Here is a 27,094-nt window from a genome sequence, read left to right on the forward strand (position 1 = left end):
CTACACCAGCACTGTAGAGAGCATCCTGACTGGCTGCACCACTGCCTGGTACAGTAACAGAACCGCCCTCAACCGCAAAGCCCTGCAAAGGGTGGTGCGAACTGCCAGACACATCATCGGTGGTGGGCTTCCCTCTCTCCAGGACATATATACCAGGCGGTGTGTGAAATTAGCTCGGAGGATCATCAGAGACTCCAGCCACCCAAGCCATGCGCTGCTCTCACTACTACCATCAGGCAGTCGGTATCGCAGCATCAGGACCCGCACCAGCCGACTTCATGACAGCTTCTTCCCCCAAGCAGTCAGACTTTTGAACTCTTGATCACTCACGATACATACAGCAACGCATATTATTAGCCTCAGACTGGACTCACATTTTATACTTCACTTAATAACACACTGGCAACCGACTATTAAACGACAGCTGAATGTCAACACAACACTTCATATTTATTTCCACTGATTACATGGGGGGATGCGGGTACAGTGTATTTTTACTGTATACAGTCTTCTTATTTTGTGTATTCTGTATATTGTATATTAGTAGGTGTATATTGTGTTGTGTAACAAGATGTGTAAACTGTGTTATGTGTAAATCAGATGTTTATTGTAATTGTCATACTGCTATTGTTGCTTGGAACTGCACCCAAGACTTTCACCCACTGTTGCACTTGTGTATATGGCTGAGTGACAATAAAGGGATTTGAGGTAATGCCCTTTATATCAGATTTTAAGATTTGCCCAACCGGATGAAAGTAGATTAAAGGGAAGAAGATGCAGTCAGTGAAAATCATAAATGCTTTCTGATCAACGTCTCAAGTATCAGACATTGCAGGAATGAAGCAAATATTGTATTATATGAGGTATGAAGGACATGGTGAGGTCACCAGACTTAACCACTTGTTGCTCGAGTGAGACTAAACCTGTAATAGGTCTATGGTAATGCTCTTAGAACAGAAATATGGGAACCAAGTTTAGGTCTGCTCATGTGTACCACCCCATTGTCCTTTAACAGGAGGAAGATTTTGTCATGGATGGCTTTGAATGGAAGTAAAAGCAGATGCAAGGGAAATGAAAGGGGAAATGAAAAGGCTTTAAACTACTGGTACAGAAGATGATGTCACGTGATGGACTGGTGACACTGATTAGTCATGGAGCATGTATTGCATGTGAGTTATTAGGCACTTTCCACGAAAACAGTATAAAAGAGGGCTTAAAATTATTTAAATGTTTCAACAAAAGTTCAGAGAAAGCAGGTGCTTAACCTTTAGAAAATCTTGTTTGTCCACCTCAAGGGATCAAACTAAATATTATATGTGCTGTTATATTTTTTTATTATTTAAATGAATATTTACATTTTTGCAACCTTGTTAACAAAATCCAGCATAACATGGAAGTCGACATGTTATTTAAAATCAGCTACTATATATATATATATATATATATATATATATATATATATATATATATATATATATATATATATATATATATATATATATATATACACACACACACATGCACAGTATATACATTACATATATACATCTCATATATATATATATATATATATGTGTGTGTGTGTGTGTATATATATAGATAGTACAGTGCTGTGAAAAAGTATTTGGTATTTGGGTTCAAGTCAGGACTTTGGCTAGGCCACTCCAAAACTTTAATTTTGCATATTTTGAGCCATTCAGAGGTGGACTTTCTCCTATGCTTTGGATCGTTGTCTTGCTGCATAATCCAGCTGCACTTGAGCTTCAACTCACGGACTGATGACCGGACGTTCTCCTTCAGGATTTTCCGGTAGAGAGCAGAATTCATGTTTCCCTCAATTATTGCAAGTCGCCCTGGCCCTGAAGCAGCAAAGCATCCCCACACCATCACACTACCAAATTCTGCATTTGATTTACGCCAGATGTAACGGGAACCCTGACTTTCAAACAGTTCCACTTTCAACTCATCAGTCCACAGAACATTCTCCCAAAATGTTTGAGGATCATCAAGGTGTATTTTGGCAAAATTCAGATGAGCCTTAATGTTCTTCTGGGTTAGCAGTGGTGTTTGCCTCACCACTCTTCCATGGATGGCATTTTTGACCAGTGTCTTTCTGATAGTGGAGTAATGAACAGTGACCTTTATTGATGCGAGAGAGGCCTGCAGTTCCTTGGATGTTGTCCTTGGCTTTTTTGTGACTTCCTGGATGAGTCATCGCTGTGCTCTTGGAGGAATTTTGGAAGGTTGGCCACTTCTGGGAAGGTTCACTACTGTGCCAAATTTTCTCTGTTTGGATATAATGGCTCTCACTGTGGTGGTTTGGAGTCCCAGAGCCTTTGAAATACCTTTGTAACCCTTCCCAGACTGATGTATTTCAATTACCTTTTTCCTCATCATTTCTGGAATTTCTTTCGACCTTGGCATAGTGTGCTACTGGGTGAGACCTTTTAGCCAACTTCATGCTGCTGAAAAAGTTCTATTTAGGTGTTGATTTGATTGAACAGGGCTAACAGTAATGAGGCCTAGGTGTGTCTAGTCCAGCTGAACCCCATTATGAATGCAGTTACATAGATTTGGGGATTTAGTAACTAAGGGGGCAAATACTTTTTAACACAGGCTCAGTTGGTATTACTTTTTTGCTTCAATAAATAACATTATCATTTAAAAACCGTATTTTGTGTTTACTCAGATTGCCTTTGTTTTATGTTAGATTTTGTTAGAATTTTTGAAACAATTTAGTGTGAGAAATACACAAAAACAGAAGAAATCACAGCACTGTATGATGGAATACCAATTTGTTCACTATTTGTGAAAAGTGCCATTGAACCAACAAAAATCTCTAATGATTTATCAGGTAGACTGGTGTCACTGTGAATTTGGCCAAAGGTGGTAGAAAGTTTTGCTGCTGAAATCAGTCAGTGTGTCGAAATTTGAAGAACTGCCCCCAGTGGCCGAAGCTGGAAGAGTTATTGAACACATGGGTACATGTGTACTCCTGTTTCCAGGTGAAACATCCAGAATGGTGGCAAAAGTGAGTTGTAAAGCGAATTGTTTTCAGTTGTAAATGATGTAATACAATTAACAGGAATGCATATTTTATTAACCATACACCCTAACCCAAAGCTAACCATCAGAGGAGTAAATATGACATCTTTTTTACTCCTTTCACAGGGAAAATGCAACCCCCGATTCACGCTTATCACTGATTAAGTGAATACAATTACTTCCTGGTTTCTGTGGGACCAGACTCATGTCTCTGAGCCTGCTCAAGCTATCAGTAGCACCACATGAAAAGGTAAACACACTTGAATTGATATAAAGATGTAGTATGGGTAGAACGGGGTTGATGTCAGGGTGAACTGGAACATTGGGTAGCAACATGTCGACTTCAGGTGTATTCATGTTGTCAGGTATTACCAAAGCTAGTTGTACCTACATTTTAGGACAGTATTGACAATACATGCATGTGCATAATGGCATTTTAACCTGAGACCCAAGCGTGACTGCTGAGTGCATTTTTCATTTCCCCTTTTGAATTGTAACTAGTAGCACCTAATAAACATGCAAATAAATAAATAAATAAAATATAGAGCAAATAGTTTTCACACACACACAAAAAAAAAAAAAAAAAACGTTTTGAAACACTTGACTGAAATGTTTCTCATGATCTTAAAAATCTTTTGATCTGAAGGTGTATGCTTAAATGTTTGAAATTAGTTTTGTAGACAAAAATATAATTGTGCCACCATATTCATTTATTTCATTATAAAACAAAAATGTTATAACAAAAAAAAAAAAAGTTTTTGAAATTGATGACTTGGACCAAATAATAAAGAAAAGCAGCCACTAAGTGCCCAGCATATAGATGGGAACTCCTTCAATACTGTTTAAAAAGCATCCCAGGGTGATACCTCAAGAAGTTGGTTGAGAAAATGTCAAGAGTACATGTCTGCAAATTCTAGGCAAAAGGGTGACTACTTTGAAGATGCTAAAATATAACACAGTTTTGATTATTTTGGATTTTGTTTAGTCACAACATAATTCCCATAGTTCCATTTATGTTATTCCATAGTTTTAATGACTTTACTATTATTCTAAAAGTGAAAAAGAAATTATAATAAAGAATGAGTAAGTGTTTCAAAACTTTTGACTGGTAGTGTGTGTGTGTGTGTGTGTGTGTGTGTGTGGTATATACTGTGTATATATGTGTGTGTGTATATATATATATATATATATATATATATATATATATATATATATATATACACACACACATATATACACAGTATATACACACACACACACACACACACACACACACACACACACAGTACTGTGCAAAGGTCTTAGGCACATAAGATTTTTCACAAAAACATTTGTCTTAAGATGGTTATTTATATCTTCAGCTTTAGTGTGTCAATAGGAAATATAAATGTTAGACTCCCAAACATTACTTTTGCAAATAGAAAAGAAGAACACGGAGCCCTGCAACAGATGTCATGGCCCCCACAAAGCCCCCCACTGAACATCCTAAACAGATTCTCCAAGAAGCTTGGAATAACCTATCTGCAAACAACCAAGAAAAACTGTATGTATATATATATATATATAGCTGAAATATTTTATCAATCAAAAATTAGCATAATTAATTCCAATTAATTTTGATTCAAGTAATGGCCAGCATCGTCCAATCACTGCCAACCATGTTAAAATAAAATTTTGCATAAAAAATTCTGAATCTACAGTATGTACTGATTAACATTATACCATGTCTGCCAACCATGTTGAGTGGTCCAAACATCATCTGCAGCCTGAAACTGAACTTTTGACCAATAGTTTGGAGTGAATGCACCTGGCTATATAGGAAAGCTATAGGATGCTCCCTTGCTCCATAATAAGTGAATGACTTCACCTCCAGTGTGTTGTCTGACTGCACTGTACTCAGAACAGTTTGAAATGCACATTATTTTCAACTCTGTATGCAGCGTCTGAAAGCAACATTTTTCAGCTTTTGGATGCACCCATTGATTCTCAATGTGATAATGCACAGTGGATATAGGACTTCAAAGGTAAGTAAAGCCCATTGTCCTCGCAGGAGGTCATCGTGTTTAACAGTGGGCTGTTTCACGATAAATCGCTGAAATTTTCAAACTGGCATATTGGATGAAACTAGAGATGTAAAAGAACTCTTTTGATACAAACAGGTTTCAATGTAAAAACTTAATGAGGTTTCTTATCAGATTAAGTTTTGTTGGTCTTTCTCCCAAAGACAAACTCCAATGAGATCGGCACCATGTTTTGTCACATGAGTCTGTGCGTCTAAAGTTTAACCCTTTAATGACAGCCCAGAGCATCCTGAAATGACTTCAGTCGGTTTAATGAAATTAAATTATGCATAGCATATAGCGAAGCCAAATCACAATGTGCTCGCATGAGGACGAAGAGTCGTACAAGGTTAAATGAGATCTGGACTACCTCAAGAGTCTGGAGTCTGCGTGACATAAACACTAATGCACGTATTTATTCATCAGGATTGCATATGACGTGCTGACAGAGTCATCTCTCAACAACAACAAATATTTGTACCACAATAATTCTTGCCTATCATTTTTCAAAACAACTTTGATTATTCATCTTTATCTTATAAGGAAATCTGAATAATTTCTGCATGACTTGTTGCATTTACATGAATGGTGGTTTGCATTTTCAGCACTGGTGGGAAGGTCATACAGACTGAGACTCTAACTTCAGAGTGCCAAAGACAAGAACCAGGTGCTACAGAAAGCTGCTTCCATGTCTGTCAATATTAATCAAAGCTTGTGTTAAAAGATCCAGCTTAGAGCAAAAAAAAAAAAAAAAAAAAAGTACAAAGCAGAAACATTTAAAAACTATTTATCTCACACAAATGGAGATTGATTAAACTCTCTAAGATCAGAGATCGCATGGATAATCTTTCATTTAAATAGTTCTGGTACACAATCTTTTAAAAGTGTCATATTATCCATTTTATTTATCAAATTTTTTTTTATGCCACATAAAGTCATATTTTAGTTTTTAAATACCATTTTTCCACCCCCTTGAAAAAGCATTAAATTTTTTGCTCCTGCACCTTTAAGAAATGCCTCATTTGCATATGAAATGAGCAACAGTGCTGACTGCATGTTTTCTGTATTCACACACAAACTGTGGGTTTGCTGTCATGTCAGTATATTGTTTTTAACTACACAGATACTTAAAAAAGAAAAAAAAAAGAAAAAAAGAAATAATGTGTAAAAAAAATAATAATAATCATCTCTGGTGAAATGTTCGACTAAGATAACACTGACATGGTCAGGGACCTTAAAAATACATTTCATCTGTGTGATGTCACAGATGCTTATTAGGTTTTAATAAAAGCTCTCTTTGAACTGGGAGGAAGTTTTGAGTTCAGAAAGGTGAAGTATGTTTTCATAGTTCAGTGCATTAAACTCTTATCACAAAAGATCAATTAAATTTTGATTCCTCATGACACATTTTAGATTAAAGATACATAAGATATTAGATCTGTGACCAAAGTGGGGGTGTTAAAAAAAAAACAAAAAAAACTTTAAACCCAAGCCAGTGTTCATTTTTCTAACTAGCATCGTCTTCTTATTGACCATGTACCATTTATTCATTTTGACGACCCCACTCGAGGACGACTAGAGACTGAACAAGATCTGGCAGATGGAAGAGCGGCGAAATACATGACTCCTTGCACATTTAGACGTTTCATCTCCGAGCTGGAATCAGAGAGAGCAGGGTATTCCTGAAAGAGTGAAGATTAACCGTTGGTGTTTCACTTTTACAGAGGAGTGAATGCATCTGGATGCCAGCTGGGTTTCGGTGTGTACAGTGGGAGGGGTGGCAGATTTTCGAATGCATATAGTTGACCTTGTTGTTGACAAATATTCATTTTTTGGTGAACTATCCCTTTAAGACGATCAATTTGATCTGTTTATTTTAGTCAATGAAGTTAGAAGACAATACTGTTAAAATTAAATGTGAAAAAATAAATAAATTGTAAACTGAAGAACATGTCTACACAGTCTTTCTATCATAATACAATAACCACAAAATAAGTCATAAAATTAAAAAACAAAAAATGCACCAATATTAAAGTCAAAGATAAACAGCTCTTTTCAACAAAGCACTACAAACAACACAATGGTTAGAAATGTTACAGACTATGAAAATGCTATTTAAGTGATGCCGATGACTTCAAAAGGGACAATCCGTGTTTGATGTCCTAGCCAGCAAGTTCCTGATGGTCCAGATTTTAAAGGAACTTGTTATTAAAACTTACACCAAGAATAAGCTGCTCTCACAGCACATATTTTAAGATCACTGATTAAAACAATGGGCTTTGGGTTTGGGGGTGGGTTTGGAACAACATATAAGGGTGAGAAAATGATGTTGGAATTTTCATTTTTGGGTGAACTGTCCCTTTAATGCCCCTTTAAAATCCTAACCCTAACCTAACCCCTTAACAGCATGTTGCTTATCCTACTGTAATAGCATTTATGGGGAAAATATTAAATGTACAAGAATAGAGTCTAAAACGGTTTCATTTATGTTTACAGTATTGTATACTTCAAATGTATCTTTCACAAGCAACTTCACATAATTTTTCTTAAAACAGAACATATAAAATGCTCATAAGACTCAGAGAAACTTACAGTGAGGAACAACAAGTACCGGTGGCTTACAAAATAGTTCAAGAAGTCCTTTGGGTGGTCCCAGTTTTCGATCATTGTGTGTGTGTTTTGTGTTTGTAATTAATTTAAATCATCATCAACCTTCCGTTTTTTTTTTTTTTTTACTGTAACAGGATCCACCTCTCCCCATACCTGGAAAACAGCTTAGGCCTTCTCTAAAGACTGGTAGTACTCCTTAAGAACAGTCCAGGCTTTGGGCGCCATGAAGCCTTCCGGTGGGTTCTGGCCCTCGCGAGCCATCCTCCTCATGCGGGTCCCTGAGATGAAGTCATAGTCCTGGTGGCTGGGTAAAATGAGTCGGCATGAACTTGAATTAGAAGAGGGACTTTAAGATGTGCAACAAAAAGGGACAGTGTGGTACCCAATGTGATAAGAAAATGAAAAAGAAACATAATCTCCGGGTTTGCGTCAGAGATAATAACTAGGTGCAGTACAACTGTCCTTTGTTCGGGACAATATGCTCAGGATGGAACGACATATTATATTCTGAAAAAGAGCTCTACTATGATAAAATATGCTCTCTCTCTATCTCAAGTGGCTCTTTAAAGCATATTATTTGCGACTGCCTTGTAGGCAGTTTTCAATGGCACAAAGGTAAATAGGCTGACATTACATCAACAAGAACCACAAATCTAAACCTCAAACCAATGGCATTAAATCCAAACTCTCGGCTACACGTTTTCATTTAAACAAATGCTTCGAAAATAAACAGTGCGCAAAATGTCTCATAAACAGAGCGAATTAGTCTCCAACTGTGCAAATTAAAAACCCAAACGCTAGTCTAAATACAATCCGCGATGGCTCCTAAGGATGGGGTTTATTTTTTTAAAGATTAGTTGTTCTTTAATTAAGACGGAGACCTTAAGAAAACAAATTCACAGAGCGCAACACATTTATAAACGAGTGCACTTTCCCTGTCGCAATCACGTTCATTAAAGAGTGTTTTTCACTGTGGCTTTTTAGCTATGTGGTGCATCTGAAAGGGCACAGCGATTCGTATGGGCTTATAATGCAGACTGCTGCAAAACGTCAAACATTTCAAGCCACTGGAGACAAAAAAAAAAAAACTTTTGTAGATGGTGTAACAGTCAATATAACTGTTTTTTAAGCCCTAAACTGCTGATCCATTTAGGTTTGGCACCTTGAATTCTCATATGACTTTTTTCTTCTTCAGAACACAAATTAAGATATTGCATTGAAGGATGTATGATGTGTTTTTTGCCAAACGATTCAAGTCAATGGGGTCCAAAACGCTCAAGCTCCGAAAAGGAGATATAAAAGGCAGCATAAAAGTAACCCATACGACTTGAGTGGATTAATCCAAGTTTTCTGAAGAGACCAAAACGGGGTTGCCAGGTACTCAATCATTATACATCAATATACATCAGTAATTCATTTTCTAGTGTTTATTATAAACCTTTTGGCGACCATGTTGAAAAACTCAACCTGTGACTCTATAATTTTCAAAATGGCCCAACTGGAATCTATGCAAGCCATATAGATGACTTTTATGCCGCCTTTATGTCCTTTTTGGAGCTTAAAAGGGCCCTATTTTTTGGGGGGGATCTCATTGACTTGCATTGTATGGACAAAAACACATCATACATCCTTCAAAACATCTTCGCATTGCAAAAAAAAAAAAAAAAAAAAAAAAAAAACCATTGAACTCCTTAGCAGCTGCATAGCAATGCCCTGGAAACTGGCCTAGCATCGTGGAGCTGGGTTTTGCAAGTGCAAATGCCATTTACAGTTTCTCTCTGAAGTGTTTTTACTAGGGGCTGTCACATTAATTTAGTGTGATTAATTGTATTAAAAAAAAACGTGTTAATACATTAACGCAATCGATCATGTTTCCTGACCCATACTTAAATTCTGTAATAAAAGTATGTATTTCCGTACCATCAGAGCAATTCAAGATTGAAGTACATGCAACTGTGTTTCCACGAGCCGCATCAGCAGGGGGCAGTCAGCACACCTCAACAAATCTCACATGCAGTGCAGCCACAGAATGAGAGGCACACAGGACATGTTCTTGACAGCTGGACGGTGCAGAACAGAATGCAGGAGTCTCGAGTCACAATTTACAAAGTTTCATCTACTTTTAACTTGGGATGCACTGATCAGTATCGGCTCCGATACTGACTTTTTTAGAAGGATCGGGTATCGGTCCGACGAGCCCGATCCAAATCCGATACTATGTGTTAGTCATTTTCGTTACTGTCAAAATGTAAAAATTACATAAAAGAACCATAAAGGCACCATTAAAGTAGTCCATACGACTCTTGCATTTAATTCAAAGCCACTTGAAGACATGCAATAGCTCTGTGAATCGCAAAAGGCTCTGTTTAATAGGTAAATATATAGTATGCATGGCATGGCTCTCATGACCTACATAGCATGCACAGGCTGGTGATGCACTCAAGCTCTCAGAGCAGCACAAAATAAGTGAGCGCCACACAAGAACAACAACTAAGATATAGAAGGTCAACAGTTCAGTTCACTTATGCATTTAGAACGGCACCGGAGGAGCATTTCACTAGATTTTGAATAAGAAGCGAATTAAACTACTGTGAACTTGCCCGAATACAGACACCTAAAGGACGTCCTGAAATGTTCCGACTGTCAAAATAAAAGCCACAGGTGCACGACTGAAATATATTTCTTTTGTGTTATAAAATTCTTAAAGTCAGTAATAAAAATAATAATAATAACATTAATAATAATAATAATAATAATAATAATAAAAAGAATGTATTATTATTATCATTAATATTTGTTTGCAAATTACAACAGTATTGACACACGTAAAAGAGTACCCCCAATTAGCATCACACAGTGAAGTATAGATATTCTAAACTGATTTTGAAAATAACAACACTGTTATCGGATCGGGATCGGTATTGGTTGATACTGAGTTTTCAGGTATTGGAATCAGAAGAGAAAAAGTGGTATCGGTGCATCCCTACATTTAACTTGACACAGTAACTTAAAAATGCGCCGTTTATGATGCTGAAAACCAGTGAGATGCTCCAAAAGTGTCCATCTGATGCATATGTACATAGGCCAAACAATTTAAAATAGCGCAGCAAGAATGTACTGTGAGAAGAGGACAGACTGACGAACTCAGAATGCTGTCGACTGTATGCTTATGTTCAGTGATCTGGGAATAAACAATATATTGACATCTAAAGCAACATTTTGTATTGTCTAATCAGTGCTTTACTCATCTGCCACAGTGATGCAATAATAATCTAATTTATAATAATATATGATTTATGATTTATAATGATTTATCCACCTTATTCCTGAGGGTCTTCCTGGGGAAACGGATATGGGATGAACTTCCACCGGAAGTCGTTCTGTAGCATTCGCTAATGTAGGCAGCGGTCATTTAAACCCCGTTTTCAGCTGGTATTAGGATGTGATTCGGATGATCCGATGACAAGCGATCAGCACTATATATAGGTGTAAATGGGGTGCAAAACCTTTTGTGATGGAATCACAAAAAACACATTTGAAATGCTGTAAACACCATCCGGGATGCAGCGAAGTGCCACTCCTTATCTGTCAATCAACCGCTGCGCTAAATCAAGAGATTAAACTGTTCATGACTCTGGAGACACATGGCTTAAAAAGGAAATAACTGTCCGATCGTACAAATTGAAAAATAGCTTACATATACGTGTACGAGATCTTTACAGATCTTCTTCAGTGTCTTCGTGTGCACTTACAGTAGATGAAATTTGAGCTGTACCTGGTGCACCATTTTTCCATGCTTCTTTGTCTTTTGTGACATTTGTTTTTTTTTTTTTAATCCCCTTTTCTCCCCAATTTTGGAATGCCCAATTCCCACTACTTAGTAGGTCCTCGTGGTGGCATGGTTACTCACCTCAATCCTGGTGGCGGAGGACAAGTCTCAGTTGTCTCCGCTTCTGAGACCGTCAATCCTCGCATCTTATCACGTGACTTGCTGTGCATGACACCGCGGAGACTCACAGCATGTGGAGGCTCATGCTACTCTCCGCGTTCCACACACAACTTACCACGCACCACATTGAGAGCGAGAACAACTAATCACGACCACAAAGAGGTTACCCCATGTGACTCTACCCTCCCTAGCAACCGGGCCAATTTGGTTGCTTAGGAGACCTGGCTGGAGTCACTCAGCACACCCTGGATTTGAACTCGCGACTCCAGGGGTGGTAATCAGCGTCAATACTCGCTGAGCAACCTAGGCCCCCATTTTTCTGGTTTATTAATTTATGATGTAGTGATGATATAAGCCATCATGAAACCCTCCCCTCAAAAACCACAAAAAAGTGCTAACAAGAGATGCATTTGTGCGACCAACTGCGATGTGTCTCACCTGACCACGTGTGATCGAATCACCCGAGACACATCTTAATACTGTGATGATGTGCATTAATTACAATACCTGTTGTTCTTCAAGAATCCAGTAGATGACACTATGTTACAGCAAATGTTACAAATGGTTTGAGAAACAGACGTACAAGACCAAAATGTAATGTGCGATCAGTCAATAAACAGAGACAAGATGTTGAGATGTGAGTCAAAAAGTGAGTCATTTTATTTTAAATCATTGAACAACACAAATACCAGCTATAAACAAGGTCTTAGGGAATATTGCATTATGTTTTACTCAAATCGTTTCGGCTAGAACAAGTTACGATGTCCTTACAGAGCTCAGGGATAACGTGCGGTTCGTACCTCTACATATATCCAGTCTACTTCTTTAAATCGTCCTCCTAAACTTCTATTAAAGATGGAACGGCTATCCTTATATTGTCCTTATTAAGCTCCGTCAGGCTGTGCTCACACATCTAGAATATGAATGAATGATCAACACCGCAACTAAAAAAATGTATGAACGTATGATGCAACTACAACTGTGTTTACTTCATAGCGGAAGTACCTCCCACATTTCGCGCAAAGCATCACAGGGTGTAGGAATAAGGTGGATATTGAATTATCTTTATTTGGGGGCCCTTTTTCAGCAAATGTTCATATATGCGATTAACTGCAATTCATTGTGATTCATTAATCGGCAAGTCATGTTTAATTAATTCAATAAGAAAAATGTCACTGATTGACAGCCCTAGTTTTTACTATTTATTCCATCATTTGGATGGACTCACAAATGATGGTTTGTTTACGGAATATTATCACCATTCCACCTGGTAGTGACTTCAATGGGGTGAAGGGGTACAACGTATAAATTCCAACTCCACAGAGAACAGTTAAAATGCACTTAAATGAGAAACAGCTTGGACTGATTTGAGCCATTTTAGAGGACGACTTAAAGGGGGATGGCCAGCAATTAGGCTCAGCATCCATATTCGTCTCCATTTTGGCCAGGCCCAATGCCCTGCTAAGGGAGCAGACAGAATGCCATAAATTTACTAAGGCGCCAACTGGGGCCCTTTGAAACTCAGACGGAGTGTGAGACTAAATCCCCACCACCCCCATCATCTCCATCGCAGGGGCTACAGGGAGGGAGGAGGGAAGTGATGCCAGTAACCCCATACCTACTGTCACCACGGTGCTCGATTTCACATATCAAGGTAAGCATCGTTTTCATTACTAGATTATAACAAGGATAATTCACTGATTATGTCAGAGAGATATTGCTTGAGGAATGTTGTCATGTCTTCTTAAAGGAATATTCCGTGTTCAATACAAGTTAAAGGCAATCAACAGCATTTGTGAGATAATGTTGATTACCACAAAAAATTATTTTGACTCGTCCCTCCTTTTCCTTAAAAAAAAGCAAAAATCGGGGTTACAGTGAGTTACTTACCATGGAAGAGAATGAGGGCCAATTTGTAGAGGGTTTAAAGGCAGAAATGTGAAGATTATAATTTTATAAATGCATTTACAATCATTCTCCTGTTAAAACTGGTATATTATTTGAGCTGTAAAGTTTTAAGGTTGTTTTACGGTTCACGGCGTTACATCGTCATGGCAACAACATCAAGTTGTAAAATTGGATACAACTTAGCATAGAAAAGGTAAGTAAGCAATTGTATCACACTAAAATCATGTAAACACGCAAACTGTTTACGTCTTGTGGCTAAACTTGAAACTATGAGTATTTTAAGGTTAAAAAATGGGCCCTATTCACTTCCATTGTAAGTGCCTCATTGTAACCCACATTTTTGCTTTTTTTAAAGAAAAGGAGGGACAAGTCGAAATTAATTTATGAGGTAATCAACATTTAACTTGTATTGAATTCGGAACGTGCCTTAAATGCTCTAAAGTCGATAGAAGATGTGCAAGTCTCAATCTATAAAGTCAAAGCCTTATTATCCATCTTTAAAAGAGATTTTGTTTCCATAATGTGCATGAAAATGAAACGTAATTATTATTTTTTAAGTGTTAGAGCTGAGAGATGAGACCTTTTTTCAGTTATTTGTTCTCTTAATAGCACTGAACTTTTCAATATCTATAACAAAGATGCACAATGGCACATTATACAGAGACGTTGCTGATAAATACAAGCTACATTTTATTGTGCGACCTCATCGAGTCATCATCAGTGTCCTTATGTAAAGTGGATCAATGCCCTTGCTAGTGGCCAAATTCATGTTCACAAAATACTAATTCAATATATACTGTAGGGAACTATGGAACGAGATTAGTCACTCTGTTCAATTTTACAGCATGTCAACATGCTGCATGATCTTCATCAGGCATGGCCGAAAAGCCTGTTAACTTGATAGTGGAGAGCACTATTAATTACAAGATGAGACACAGCCAGCACGCGTGATTTTCCGCAGTATTTGTACACAGCCTGAGGAATAATGGCAGATCTCCACTTCTGAATGACTTCAAAGAACTGAGAAAAGCCTCAGAATTTGTTAAAAGCACACAACAACAAAACAACCCCTGTTATTCTTGGCATCGTTGTTATGAATCGAGACGGCTTGACGTGAAGGGACGTTTCACTCAAGATGTGCTGTGATATATTGTGTGCACTCGTACAGAAGAGAGTAAACAAACGTTTACAGACGAAGCAAATTCTTGCAACCAGTGGTTGGTTTGAGTACCTTTTAATAACCCTCCAAGTTTGTCGAAAAGAATCTTTCCAAGAAACTTACAAGATCTTTTCGTACACCACTTGTGTGGTTAGAGTGTTTTCCTTCAAAATGTCACTGTATTTGTTTTAAAGAGACCAACTTACTTTTTGGGGTCATAAAAGTCCATGGCCTTCTTGACTTTGTTGTAGGCTGCCACTTTGAAAGGCACGATTTCCAGTGAAATGAGGCCAGGGGCCATGGTGAGAACTTTCGCTCCATGGGAGGGCTCGTACAGGTCTTTACCCGTGTCTGGGTGGGGCATTCCTGCCGGGTCACGGCCCACTATGTAAAAATTGGCACCAGCCACCATTCGGGCCCTGCAATGCCACTGCACCTGTTAGAAATAGTTACAATTTCTTGCATTTTCACTTTTTAAACAATTTCAACTAATCAATTAAAGGAATAGTACTGGCAAAAATGAAAAGTCTGTCATCATTTACTCACCCTCATGTCGCTCCAAACCTGTATGATTTCCTTTCTTCTATAGAGCATGAAAAGAAATGGTTTGAAGAATGTTCACATTGCTTTTTTTCCATTCTATGTAAGTGAATGGGGATGGATGTGCGCTACATTCTAAGTCTTCTGAAGCCATCCAGATAGTTCCATGTGAGGAATTGACCACAGAGCCATTGGTAAAATAATGCATTGTGACTGCTATTAATGAGCCAGTTTGGAATGTTACAGAAGTGCGATCTTTGAATAATGATGCACATTTCCTCACACAAAGCTATCATACTTCAGAAGACGTGGAATATATATTTCCATCTCCATCCACTTTTAATGTATGGACAAAAGAACCCGGGACAACCTGCTAAAGTTCTCCTTTTGTGCTCCGCAAAGAACGAAAGTCATACAGGTTTGGAAAAAGATGCAGGTGAGTAAATGATTTTTGACTTAACTATCCCTTTAAGTGCTAAAAATTGGATGAATGGTGATAATGTAAAAGAAAAAAGAAAAACTGTTCTGTCAAGTGGAAATGGGAAAGGATATGTTCCAATGACAAGGACGCAGAGGTAAATACGAGAACAACACGAATAACAATACAGAAAAAACATCTCTTAGATCATAGTGTGTACAAGACTGGACACATGATTAGAATCGGCCTAAACCACCCAAGCTATTTCTTTTCTGTGGAGTCAGCATGTCCCCTACGTCCTCCTCATAACTCAGTCGACTCTTTTCTATGGGCTGCTTTCGTCTTACAGACTCTGTCTGCTCCCAATAAATTTTGTATGTACCCGGACTCTTGATTAAAAAAACAAAAGACTTCGAAATAGTTATGGAACACCACACAAGCAACATTTCTCATTGAAGAAAGCTCCCCATTTGTCTTCTTTCAAGAGTTATGTGAGAATGTATGGAACGCCTCCGGCCTCTAAACAGAATTGTTTCGATCCAGTCCAGGAGACAAATCAAATAATGGACAGTCCAGAGACACATAACGCCCGTGAGATGAGACTGTCCCTATTATGTTCAGCCTCCAGCAGAGGTTAGGTGGAACGAATCAGCAATCTAGTGTACCACCGACAAATCAAGAAGGAATGTGCCTTGCGCAAGTTTCTTCACCACTAGCTTTCCATAATTTCATTTTAAAGTATTATTTAATTTATGGTGTACCGCAGGTGTTTGGCCTCGGTCCCTTCTCATTCCATACTAACCTCTGTTGGGCCAGCGTACATCATTGGAGAGGGGAAGATAGCAACTATGGTGGAGTTGGGGTCAAGCAGTCCCTCCTCCAGCACAGCAGCATGCTGTCTCATGCGCCAGGCGAGCGGCACGTCATCATCTTTGGTCCAGCCGCCAAGCGGGTGAAGCAGCAGCATGGGTTGGCAGTAACCACGCTCAATCAGACGCCGCTGCGTGTCCTGCATGAGCAGCGCATGCCCGTTATGCACCGGGTTCCGTAGCTGGAAGGCAAAGACTGCATCTACAAACGAGAGAAGAAAGTGTATTTAATATCTTGTAACTTGTCATAAATGTGCATTTTACAGAATATTAGGCACAACACTGCGAAACATTTTTCTTACTCTGTATTTTTGTATTAATTGTATTAGATAGTAAGACTTGTTGTCAGACCTTGCAAAATCTTGAATTAGCAACATGTTTTCAGTTTATGCCTTTTATCAAAAGTGGAACGGTGTTTTCCTCCACCGAAAACAGAGACATCCAAAAACACCCTCTAGAACAACATACTTTAGAAAATTATGTTGATAGGATTCTAACAAAAATGGATGTGGACGTGGCTTAAGTTTATTTTTCGTAGCCCGTTTGCAATTATTTTTCCTTGTTTTAATTATAAACCTTAAAATAAATTTTATTCGATTTGTGCTTGAAATTGTTTTTTGGCCTATGGGATTAGAAAAATAAACATATTGAAGATATATTCTCTGAAAAAAAGTTTTAAAATCTTATTCAATTTTGTTTAAGTAAAATACAAAAATACAGATTTTTTCAATGGATGCAACTGAAAAGCACAAATAAATGATATGTATATTTAAAGTTATTGTTACTTTAATTACTTTAAAGGTTCGCCCAAAAATGAAAATTCTCTAATAATTTACTCACCCTCATGCCATCCCAGATGCGTATGACTTTCTTTCATCTGCTGAACACAAACAAAGATTTTTAGAAGAATTTCTCAGTTGTCCACACAATGCAAGTGAATGGTGCCAAAATTTTGAAGCGCCAAAATCCACATAAGGGCAACATAAAAGTACTCCAGATGACTCTGGTGGTTAAATCCATATCTTCTGAAGTGATGAGATAGGTGTGGGTGAGAACCAGTTCAATATTTAAGTCCTTTTCCTTAACTTTCACTTTCTCCTTCTGTTTTTGGTGATTCACATTCTTCATGTATATCGCCCCCTACTGGGCAGAGAGGAGAATTTATGATAAAAAAATGACTTAAATATTGATCTGTTTCTCACCCACACCTACAGTATCATTTCATGTCTGAACACATGGATTTAACCACTGGAGTCTTATATTACTTTTATGCTCCCTTTATGTGGATTTTGGAGCTTCAAAATTTTGTCACCCATTCACTTGCGTTGTATGGACCTCCAGAGCTGAAATATTCTTCTAAAAATCTTCATTAGTGTTCTACAGATGACAGAAAGTCACACACATCTGGGATGGCAGGAGGGTGAGTAAATCATGAGAGAATTTTCATCTTTGGAAATTACTGTTATCACTATTATAATAGCTTAAAGAGCATAAAAAGTTGCTCTGCTACGTGCCCTGCTATAGTTTAAACTTGCAGCCCCCAACAGACCATTAAAAATTTGGTCAAAAGGAGCAACTCTTGAGTTCGCTGACTTTGTCAAACACAGCTGAAGTTCCATACCTGCATTCATCTCTTTAAACTTTTGCTTGAGTTCGGTAGGGGTAAGCCTGTAACTATCCAGCCCGTCATTCCAGTAGATCCGATCCAGCACCTGGAGATCTCCTCCAACCAGCCAGTCTCCACTCCCCATCACCATCTGATATGAAAAAGACCATCAGACCTCCAGGAACAATACTCATGATCTCTCAGTCTTATCTCCATAATACTGTTGCACACATTTTTAAACTTGTAGTCTCCATTTCTTTCTCTGTGAAGCATGAGGAACAAATGAGGAACCTTCTAATTCTGAAAACCACATGACAACAAAAACATCATCGTTTTCTGATATATCAGTTTTCCCATTCCACACTACAACGTGAAGACGGCATTTCAAAATTTATCCACTTGGGAGAGCGTTTTTAAAAAGCTCAGTTTTCGCTGACACAAATGCTGTCTCATTGTGGACGGAAGGCCAAAACGTAGAGAAAAAGATGTGTTTTCAAACGAAAACGTATTAGTGTGGACGTGGCCCAAAAATCTTTCAAACAAAACTGTTGAACACACCTCAGAGATTTATTATCGTCAAACGTGGCATACATTGTTGAATCCAGCAACTAGATTTTCCTCTTAAGCACTCAATGTAGTAGCCAGCGAATTTGTATTGACAGTAGTAAACGACTTTGTTTTCTGACAGTCTGATAAAAACCTGGACATCCTGACTCCTGTAGACAGCCAACTGCATTGGAAACTGGAGATTTCACCCTACTCTTGCCATTTTTTCTGTGCAATATGCATCAGACAGTCAATGAACGGTCTGCGATTAGACTGTGGGTGTAGCGTCTAAGGCTGAGACTAGTAAGAAATTGTCTGGCAAATAAAAATACAAATGTAGAAAGCTTAAAATATTATAAAATCATAGTGGGGGGCAGCGAGTTTTGACTGTTGTTTGCAGGTACAGTGACATCTCTCCTTGCAGATGGTTTAAATAACCTTGGCTACATGCATGAAATCATTCCCACATTATGGACACAACTGTCAAAGTTGACTAGCTTCATCCCTCAATAGGATTTAAAATCACCCCATATGAGCAGTGATCATATCAGGCTGAAACTCTTGCCTACTTTTACTAACATTTCACCTTCAGGAGGTCTTCTCTGGCATTCGTTGAGTCGTTAACTTGGCCAGGGTTAAAAAGCAGTACAGTATGCCAAAGACACCACAGCTCACGGCAGATATGAGGCTGCTGGGATGGAGAATACCATTTCACAGCCCCCATGACTTTCATCTACTGAATTGACTTGACAGCGGCACTGGTGGCTCAAGAGCTTCATGTGCAAATACAGTATGCGATCATATTAAGCATACTTGGAGAGGCCTGAAAGCAGTAAATGCTAATAAAACTCTTCATCCACTGCTTGGCTTTTGCATATGAAGACTGAATGCATGTGCAGCTGGATACAGCAAGGCAACAGTAGCAGACGTTTATTTATGTTGTAGAAGACAGCGATGGAGAAAATCTTAGTGATCTGCATTGCCTGTTGGCATTAGATCACGAGTAGAGGTGGGAGAAAATGATCGTTGCTTTAATGTTTAAAATTTGCTTTAAAAGGAATATTCCGGGTTTAATAAAAGTTAAGCTTAATCGACAGCATTAGTGGTATAATGCTGATTACAACAAAAATGTATTTGGAGTCATCCCTTCTTTTCTTTAAAAAAGCAAAAATCGAGGTTAAAGTGAGGAAGTGAATGGGGCCAATTTTTGGAGGGTTTAAAGGCAGAAATGTGAAGCTTATCATTTTATAAAAGCACTTACATTAATATTTTTTGGGGAAAATATTGTAAAAAGTGTAAGAAGAAAAAAACGTACTGCAGAATTAGCCAAGCAAACACTATTATTTCTAGAATGCTTCTACAATCATATAAATTCTAATCATTCCAAATGCAAACTCACAATGAGCTAAGAATACATGTGTATAACTTGTTTTATTTGTAAGGATGTCTGTACACATTCTCTTTAGAGCTAGACTGCAAGGTTTTTTTTTGGTGTAGTGATAAACACACTGAAAACGAGATACGATATTCCCTCACATCGCTGTTTTTTACGCTTTACGCAAATTTAGACAATGAAGGAAAGCAAGATGTTCAACATGTTGCCCAAAGCACCCAAATCCAATGAAGATAAAAGAGAATCAATTGAGTAAAAGATCAGAAAATATCACTTTTTTATATTTTGAACAGCATTCATCTAAAAACAAAGACTCGCAAAATGATCGTATCGTGACCCAGATAATGATATCATCGTATCACTAGGTCCCTGCTGATTCCCACGCCTACTATAAAGTAAATCAACTCTATTAACAGTAATAATAGAAAAGTAATAATATTAAAAATAAAATGTAATTATAGAAATAATTGAGCACTGGTTCAAATTGCCACATCCTTTATTCAAGGAAAAAGAAAAAAAAACAATGAAGTTGCTTTCCAATAAATGCTCGAGTCTGGTTAACTTCCCCCCACATGCCAGAATTGCCGATGTGGAATCCACGGTCAGACTGACAGGTGAAATAAACAGGAAAGGTGTATTTACCATACGTGATGAGCCCAGTTTAACAGCCCCGTTGATTGACACGCTTCAGCGGAGGGCGTTTAACATACACACAGACTTTGTGGACGGTTTTGTGAACTCAATTATGACAGAATAAATCACTTTCTCCTCGAGTCCAGTATGAACATCTGAATACTTTTTTCCGATATGGGTGCTCTAAAAAAATATTAATCAAACAGAAGTTAGGTTAAGAGATAAATGTTTGGTCTCATTCATATTTTTCAGCTTTAGCGATATTATTGATCAAGTAAAATAAAAAAGGCATGCCGGTAGTTCAAGTCAGGCCTTGTTAGAACTTGACAGGATTTTACAAATCAACGTCAATTTTGAATTTTTTTCTTGTAATGTAACGCACTTCCTTATGAAACAGTATTTCTTTTTTTTTTTAATTACAGCGTCACTTGGAGTTTTTAGTCGATAGTGGAGAACTACACCCCCCCTGAAACACTACCAGGAGTGGTGGCTTTTTGACTTGGATGTGGAAGCTAATGGTCAAGTTCACCCTCGATAGCAATACAATGCACTCCAATGGTAACACTTCCATTATTTGCTATTAAAGCTGCAACCGTTATTTCATTATCATTAATCAGCATTATATTACTGTGATAACAGTATAATTATATTAATGTAATTATTGCTGATATTTCCGAAAGGCTATATTACCAACAACAGTAGCCTAAAATGATGCCAACATATAGGGCCCTATGAAATTAGTTTTATTTTTTCCCAAATTCTGTGTTTTCCATTTAATTTTTTCTGAATTCCATGTTTTAAAAAGTTTGATTGAATTTAATCATAAAAAAAAAATTCATAGAGCTTCATAGAACAATTACTTTTTAACATAGCATTGCATTTTTATTTTATATATTTTTTTGTCAAATGAAGTGCTTGCAGAGCCTCACAGCACATTCCAAAAAACAACATTGGAATTATTTTTTATCCAGTATGGTGCTGCACAGCAAAGCATCACAGTAATATTGAAGGCATTGGTTTAAACCTTTATTTAGTACAACAGCACTCTTGCTTGGGAGATTAAATATAATGGAATTATTATTGATATACCATATTATTATTACTATTATTTATTAATACTATTTTGAATATTACATTTTACTATAAAGTTGTAATATATTTCTGTTGCAATTTCTTCAATTTCACTCATCTACTTAAATTGAGCTTTTATTTTGGCAGAAAACTGAATGAAGCACTTCTAGCTTGTATGTTTTGAGGACAGCTTCTCAATTCCAGATAAGCAGTTCACAATATGGCTAAATGTGCTTATTATACCAGACTTTGTGATTTAATATTACTATATAGTTGCATGCTCTGCTCTTTGTCATCTACACACACACACAGAACGTGCATGATGTAGTGTTATCAGTGTATGAGCAGCTGGATTCACACATTCACTTTGAAGTGCGCAGCACGTGCAGACTGTGTATTTATTTAAATCTTAGCCTTTTGTGGTTTAATCCTCATACTAGGGCATATCATGATTTTACTTTGATTAATCGTGTATTAATAAAGTCAATTTCTTCCAAATGTGTCAAATTCCATGACATTCCGCGTTCTATAGTTAATTCTGTTTTTATGACTGGAATCTGCGAGTCTGTCCACGTTTTCCGCATTGCGGATATCACAGGGCACTATACGTAGCTTTTTGGCTGTTGGTCAACATTGACCAAAAGCCTACAGGACCTAGGTGCACGGTTGGGTATGTGGGGGGGGGGACAGAAACAACTTCAGACGCCCCTCTCTCCTGTGGGATGGTTGAATCAACCAAGCCCCACCCTAGTTTGGTCGTTTCTCAGTGAAACTAGAAAACGAAATGCCCACCCTAAAGCTAAAAGTGTATTTTTTTATTTTGAGTTGACTACTAGAGTTCAAGAGTATTCTGTAAAAATAGATGTAATTTACATAAAGTTTACAGACTGCAGCAAGTCTGAACAACATCAAGAGAATGATGTTGAGTAAAGCATAAATAAAAAGAAAAGCGATTACTCTACAAGTTTATTTATTGTGTGCAATTTTTACAGTTGTGCCATGTCTGGGGATAGGTTTATTTGTGAGTGGAGGCAGGCAGGCAGACAGACAGACTGGGCCATACCGGAGTCCGAAAGCTCTCCGCTGGCACCCATTAGTGAGATCTGGAGCAGAGCGGAGCCATTAAAGTCCACCTAAGCCCACAATCCACACTTACAGATGGAAACAATTGTTCAGTATTTACTCTGCAAGATTTGTAAGAGGAAGGTGAGGGGAGAAGAGGGGAGAAGAGCACAGCTCGGCTAAACACGGTTTAAATAGAACGCAGGGTGAGAAATCCAACTAAAACACGTGTGAAATGAAGGAGGTCACGGAATAAAGGAATAACGAAAGCAGGGATTGAGAAGAGATACAGGGTGAGATACAGTGAGAAGGCATTAATGTTCTGTAGTTCGTCAGAGTGCAGTCCAAGGAAAGCTTGGCAATCAGACCGCAAGGCGACCTACATTAAAGCATTAGGTCAGTGTTCTCGCAAGTTATTTGTTACTTTATCTGTAGAAACCGCATAAAAGTAGAAAACTCTGCTTATAGAGGTAGAGTACATAGGTCATTGACAAATAAGTTTGTCTGAGATCAAAAAATTAGAACTCTTTTAAAGATCTAGTTTAAAACACACGTGTCAAGTTTGTAGAAACGTAATCTTTTTGTCCTTGTTGATTTTATATTTTTTTGAAAAATATTTCACTTTTTATAGCATTTCCTACAAAAAATGTACTTAATGACTTTAAAAATGTCAAATGGTGTAACATCAAGTATTAAAAGACATTAACATATTTTTCTTTGAATGCATGCGTGTACACAACCCTCAGCAATTTTATAAAAAAGTAAAAAGTAAACTTGTTTTTTACAAATATCATACATTTTTGAGTCACAATTAGAGACATTTTCTTAGAGTTTGTCCGTTTAAACTGAACAAAATGTGCCTTTCACAAAAATGTCAAAATATCACCTTTTTTTTTTTACTTCACGTAAACAAAACAGCTACCAGCATGTTGGTTACACCACCTGACTTAAAGGAATAGTTCACCCAAAAATGAAAATTCTCTCATCATTTACTCACCCTCATGCCATCCCAGATGTGTATGACTTTTTTCTTCTGCAGGACACAAATGAAGATTTTAGAAGAATATCTCAGCTCAGTAGGTCCATATAATGCAAGTGAATGGTGACCACAACTTTGAAGCTCCAAAAAGAACCTAAAGGCAGCATAAAAGTAATCCATACGACTCCAGTGGTTTGATCCATGTCTTCTGAAGCGATACAATAGGTGTGGGTAAGAAACAGATCCTCTAAAGTCCTTTTTTCCTATAAATCCTCCTACCTGCCAAGTAAGTGGCGATATGCAAGAATAATACGAATTGCCAAATACAAAAGAAGAAGAACTCTTAGGAGATTGCTGAGGAGGGCTGTTTGAAAGTGAAGATTTATAGTAAGAAAGGATTTAAATTATTGATCTGTTTATCATATTGCTTCTGAAGACATGGATTAAACCACTGGAGTCATATGAGATACTTTTATGCTGCATTTATATGCTTTTTGAGCTTCTAAGTTTTGGTCCCTGTTGACTTACATTGTATGACCCCACAGAGCTGAAATATTCTTCTAAAAATCTTTGCTTTTCTTCTGCAGAAGAAAGAAAGTCATACACATCCGGGATGGTAAATGATGAGAGAATTTTCATTTTTGGGTGAACTGTTCCTTTAATATGGTGGACAAAATGTTTCCAAATATCAAGAACATTTTAAAACAAAATTGTTTCACTGCTTACAGCCCTGCAGAATTCTCCATTTGTCCCATCTGACAGTGTTTCCCGTAAAGGGTGCCCTGTCACAGAGAGGTGAAATGTGATGCGCTAATGGATCATGCTGCTGAATCATAGTGATTCTGCTTTCATATTAACATGTATGTAGTCTAAACAGTAACAGTGCTCTCATTCAAGTTAGCATTACAAACGGGACTTTCCAGGTGCTTTGTGATTCAGGAAAGGATGAAAAATTAGATACAGACAGATGTTAATAATTGCCAACTACTTACATAAGTTGACTAAGGAAACACACATTATACCGTGTCCAAACCAGGCACGATTGCAATAAAGCAACAAGCGATAAAAGCTCTCTCCCATGTAGATCAGAGTTTTTGCAACAGGACATTTTTTCAGTAATTTCTGTACATTAAATATCAAATACACTTTAACTGTGATTGCATCATATCGTGCAGTATTTTTGGACAGACAAATTACTTGCTGCTGTGTTTGGTTAGGACACAGTGCTACTTTTCTACTAACTATTATATTGCAGGTTTATGTCCAGATTTGACCCCTCACTTTGATGTACGGGTGATCCTTGCAGGTCGTACCCCACTGCCGGGCGCAACGCTCTTCCTTACGATGCTCGTAGAACTCCGGGTTTCGCATGATAGCGACTCGCCGGCCGGCGTAGGCCAGCGCAAATGCGGTACAGCCATCCAGACGCTCCTTGTCTGCACTCGAGACAGGCAGGACCACCGGCACCGACAGGTTAATAACCCCACCTACAAGCAGGAGTCAGAGGTCAGATACATGGCATGTCTGACAGTCCCCGTTGAGTAATCTGCAGCTTTTCAAAAGGCCTAAAGGAATATTGTGGGTATAGTTACGGTTCTATGGGGGTACCGGAAATTAAGCATGGCTGTAATGCTTTATTTGAAGAATGAATGAGAAAGTGGTGCGTTTTCTAGGAACGTTAGAAGGCAATATGCTTGGCAGATTCATTGGTTCCTACACCTTGATTAAACCAATACGAGCGGCAAGCCTTTAAAATCCCTTTTCAGGATAAAACACACACACCACAGCAGAATCAGCTGGTTTTCATAAAACAAAGCCCTGCGAGCATCCCAATCTAAATGAAATTAGCATCAGGCACCAAGAAACATGAGCCCGCACAAATCAGTGCACCTCATTCGTAAAGTAGACGCTGGTCTGGTCCAAAAAGGTTCCATTTGGGCTCATTGCGATGATGAAAACAATAACACAAGGTGTGATATAGCATAACTATGTCTAATGACATTGGTGATGTAAAGTATGAGCACCTAACAACTTCATCTTACCTTGTCTTTGCCATATCCAAAGTCAAAACATCAGTTGCACACACTTTTTTTAATCTTAACAGGCATGCGAGGGTAAATGCATACAGTACCTCAAACACATATTTGAATGCTAGGCAAAACAACACCCAGTGGAGTATTAAGAGGCAATAAAACTAAATTGACACTTTTTGGAAACTCAAGCTTGATGTGGGAAATTGCTGTAATTATACAATTCTGTAAATATGAGGACCACATAACGGCTTAAAAATCCCCTCGCACATTTGTCGTTCTCGTAATCAAAAAGGTACCGACTTTTTATTTTGGATGATCGGGTTTCAATTGCTCTTACGTTTCTACCGCTAACTGACATTTAAAGGTATAGTTCGGCCAGAAAGAAAAATTCAGTCATCATTTACTCAACCTCAAAAGTAAAAGAAGAATGAAATTGAGCAAATGCCTGAACAGTTATCTAAATGAAATTTCTTCTTTTTTCCCTATAAATCTGCTAAATGTTTCTGAAATGTGTTTGCACTGTGTCATTATTGGTTGCTAGGTATCAGTTAAAAGCAAAAAAGATTAAATCCATGTCTACAATACTAAAACACACTGCATTTCAGTTATCAGAATGTTTTAACACCAACAGAAATGTGGCCAATCCAACATCGCCCTCTAGTGATGCGTTCACAAAACACAGCAACTGAAAATGTCATCCTTGCCTGACAAATCCTGAAATAAGACTGAGGGTATTTACTGATCATTCTTGTTTGCTGACAGACAAGATCAATTATAAGTGTAAATGTGAGTGAGGTCTTACCATCGAGCAGACAGTTGAAGTGAAGACACTGCAGGTACTCTCTCTCCCTCATGAAGCCGCTCAGAGGAGTGGCCCAACCCTCAGCAAGCACCTGAACCCACTGCATGTCCACCTATCCCACCACAAGCACCAACATACAACAGACATTAGGCTAAATACTACATTGCTTGCATTGTACTGCTTAATGGGATTTGCTTAATAATTCCATACTAATCAAGTGATTTTTGATACTCAATGTCGATAAGCAATGTTTCATGTTAAGAGTCTGAGATCTAGTCTATAAATCAAAGTCTAGAGGAAAACAAGAAATTTAAAACTAAGCACATTTTAACGGCACAAACTATACTTTCATATGCAAAGCGCTTTAATACATTTGCCCAAATTTCATATGTTTAAATACTGTATGTAATG

General features: G+C 37.8%; 1 protein-coding gene across 4 annotated transcripts in view; it reads right to left on the reverse strand.

Annotated features, from left to right (window-relative positions):
- The window catches only part of LOC127444685 (bifunctional 3'-phosphoadenosine 5'-phosphosulfate synthase 1), a 47,269-nt gene that overhangs the window by 12,827 nt on the left and 7,348 nt on the right, over window positions 1–27,094 (reverse strand). For 2 of the 4 annotated variants that reach the window (XM_051704212.1, XM_051704215.1), the window contains 6 exons: window positions 26,684–26,795; window positions 25,130–25,335; window positions 18,180–18,315; window positions 16,492–16,760; window positions 14,938–15,167; window positions 5,497–8,019 (listed from right to left, as the gene is read on the reverse strand). In XM_051704212.1, coding sequence (XP_051560172.1) covers window positions 7,881–8,019; window positions 14,938–15,167; window positions 16,492–16,760; window positions 18,180–18,315; window positions 25,130–25,335; window positions 26,684–26,795 — 1,092 coding nt within the window. In that variant the 3' untranslated portion in view covers window positions 5,497–7,880. Of the gene's footprint in view, window positions 1–5,496; window positions 8,020–14,937; window positions 15,168–16,491; window positions 16,761–18,179; window positions 18,316–25,129; window positions 25,336–26,683; window positions 26,796–27,094 lie in introns of those variants that run through there. The other 2 variants (XM_051704213.1, XM_051704214.1) reach the window with 2 other exon arrangements.

The sequence above is a fragment of the Myxocyprinus asiaticus genome, chromosome 8, assembly GCF_019703515.2.
Source record: "Myxocyprinus asiaticus isolate MX2 ecotype Aquarium Trade chromosome 8, UBuf_Myxa_2, whole genome shotgun sequence".
NCBI classification, from domain to species: domain Eukaryota; kingdom Metazoa; phylum Chordata; class Actinopteri; order Cypriniformes; family Catostomidae; genus Myxocyprinus; species Myxocyprinus asiaticus.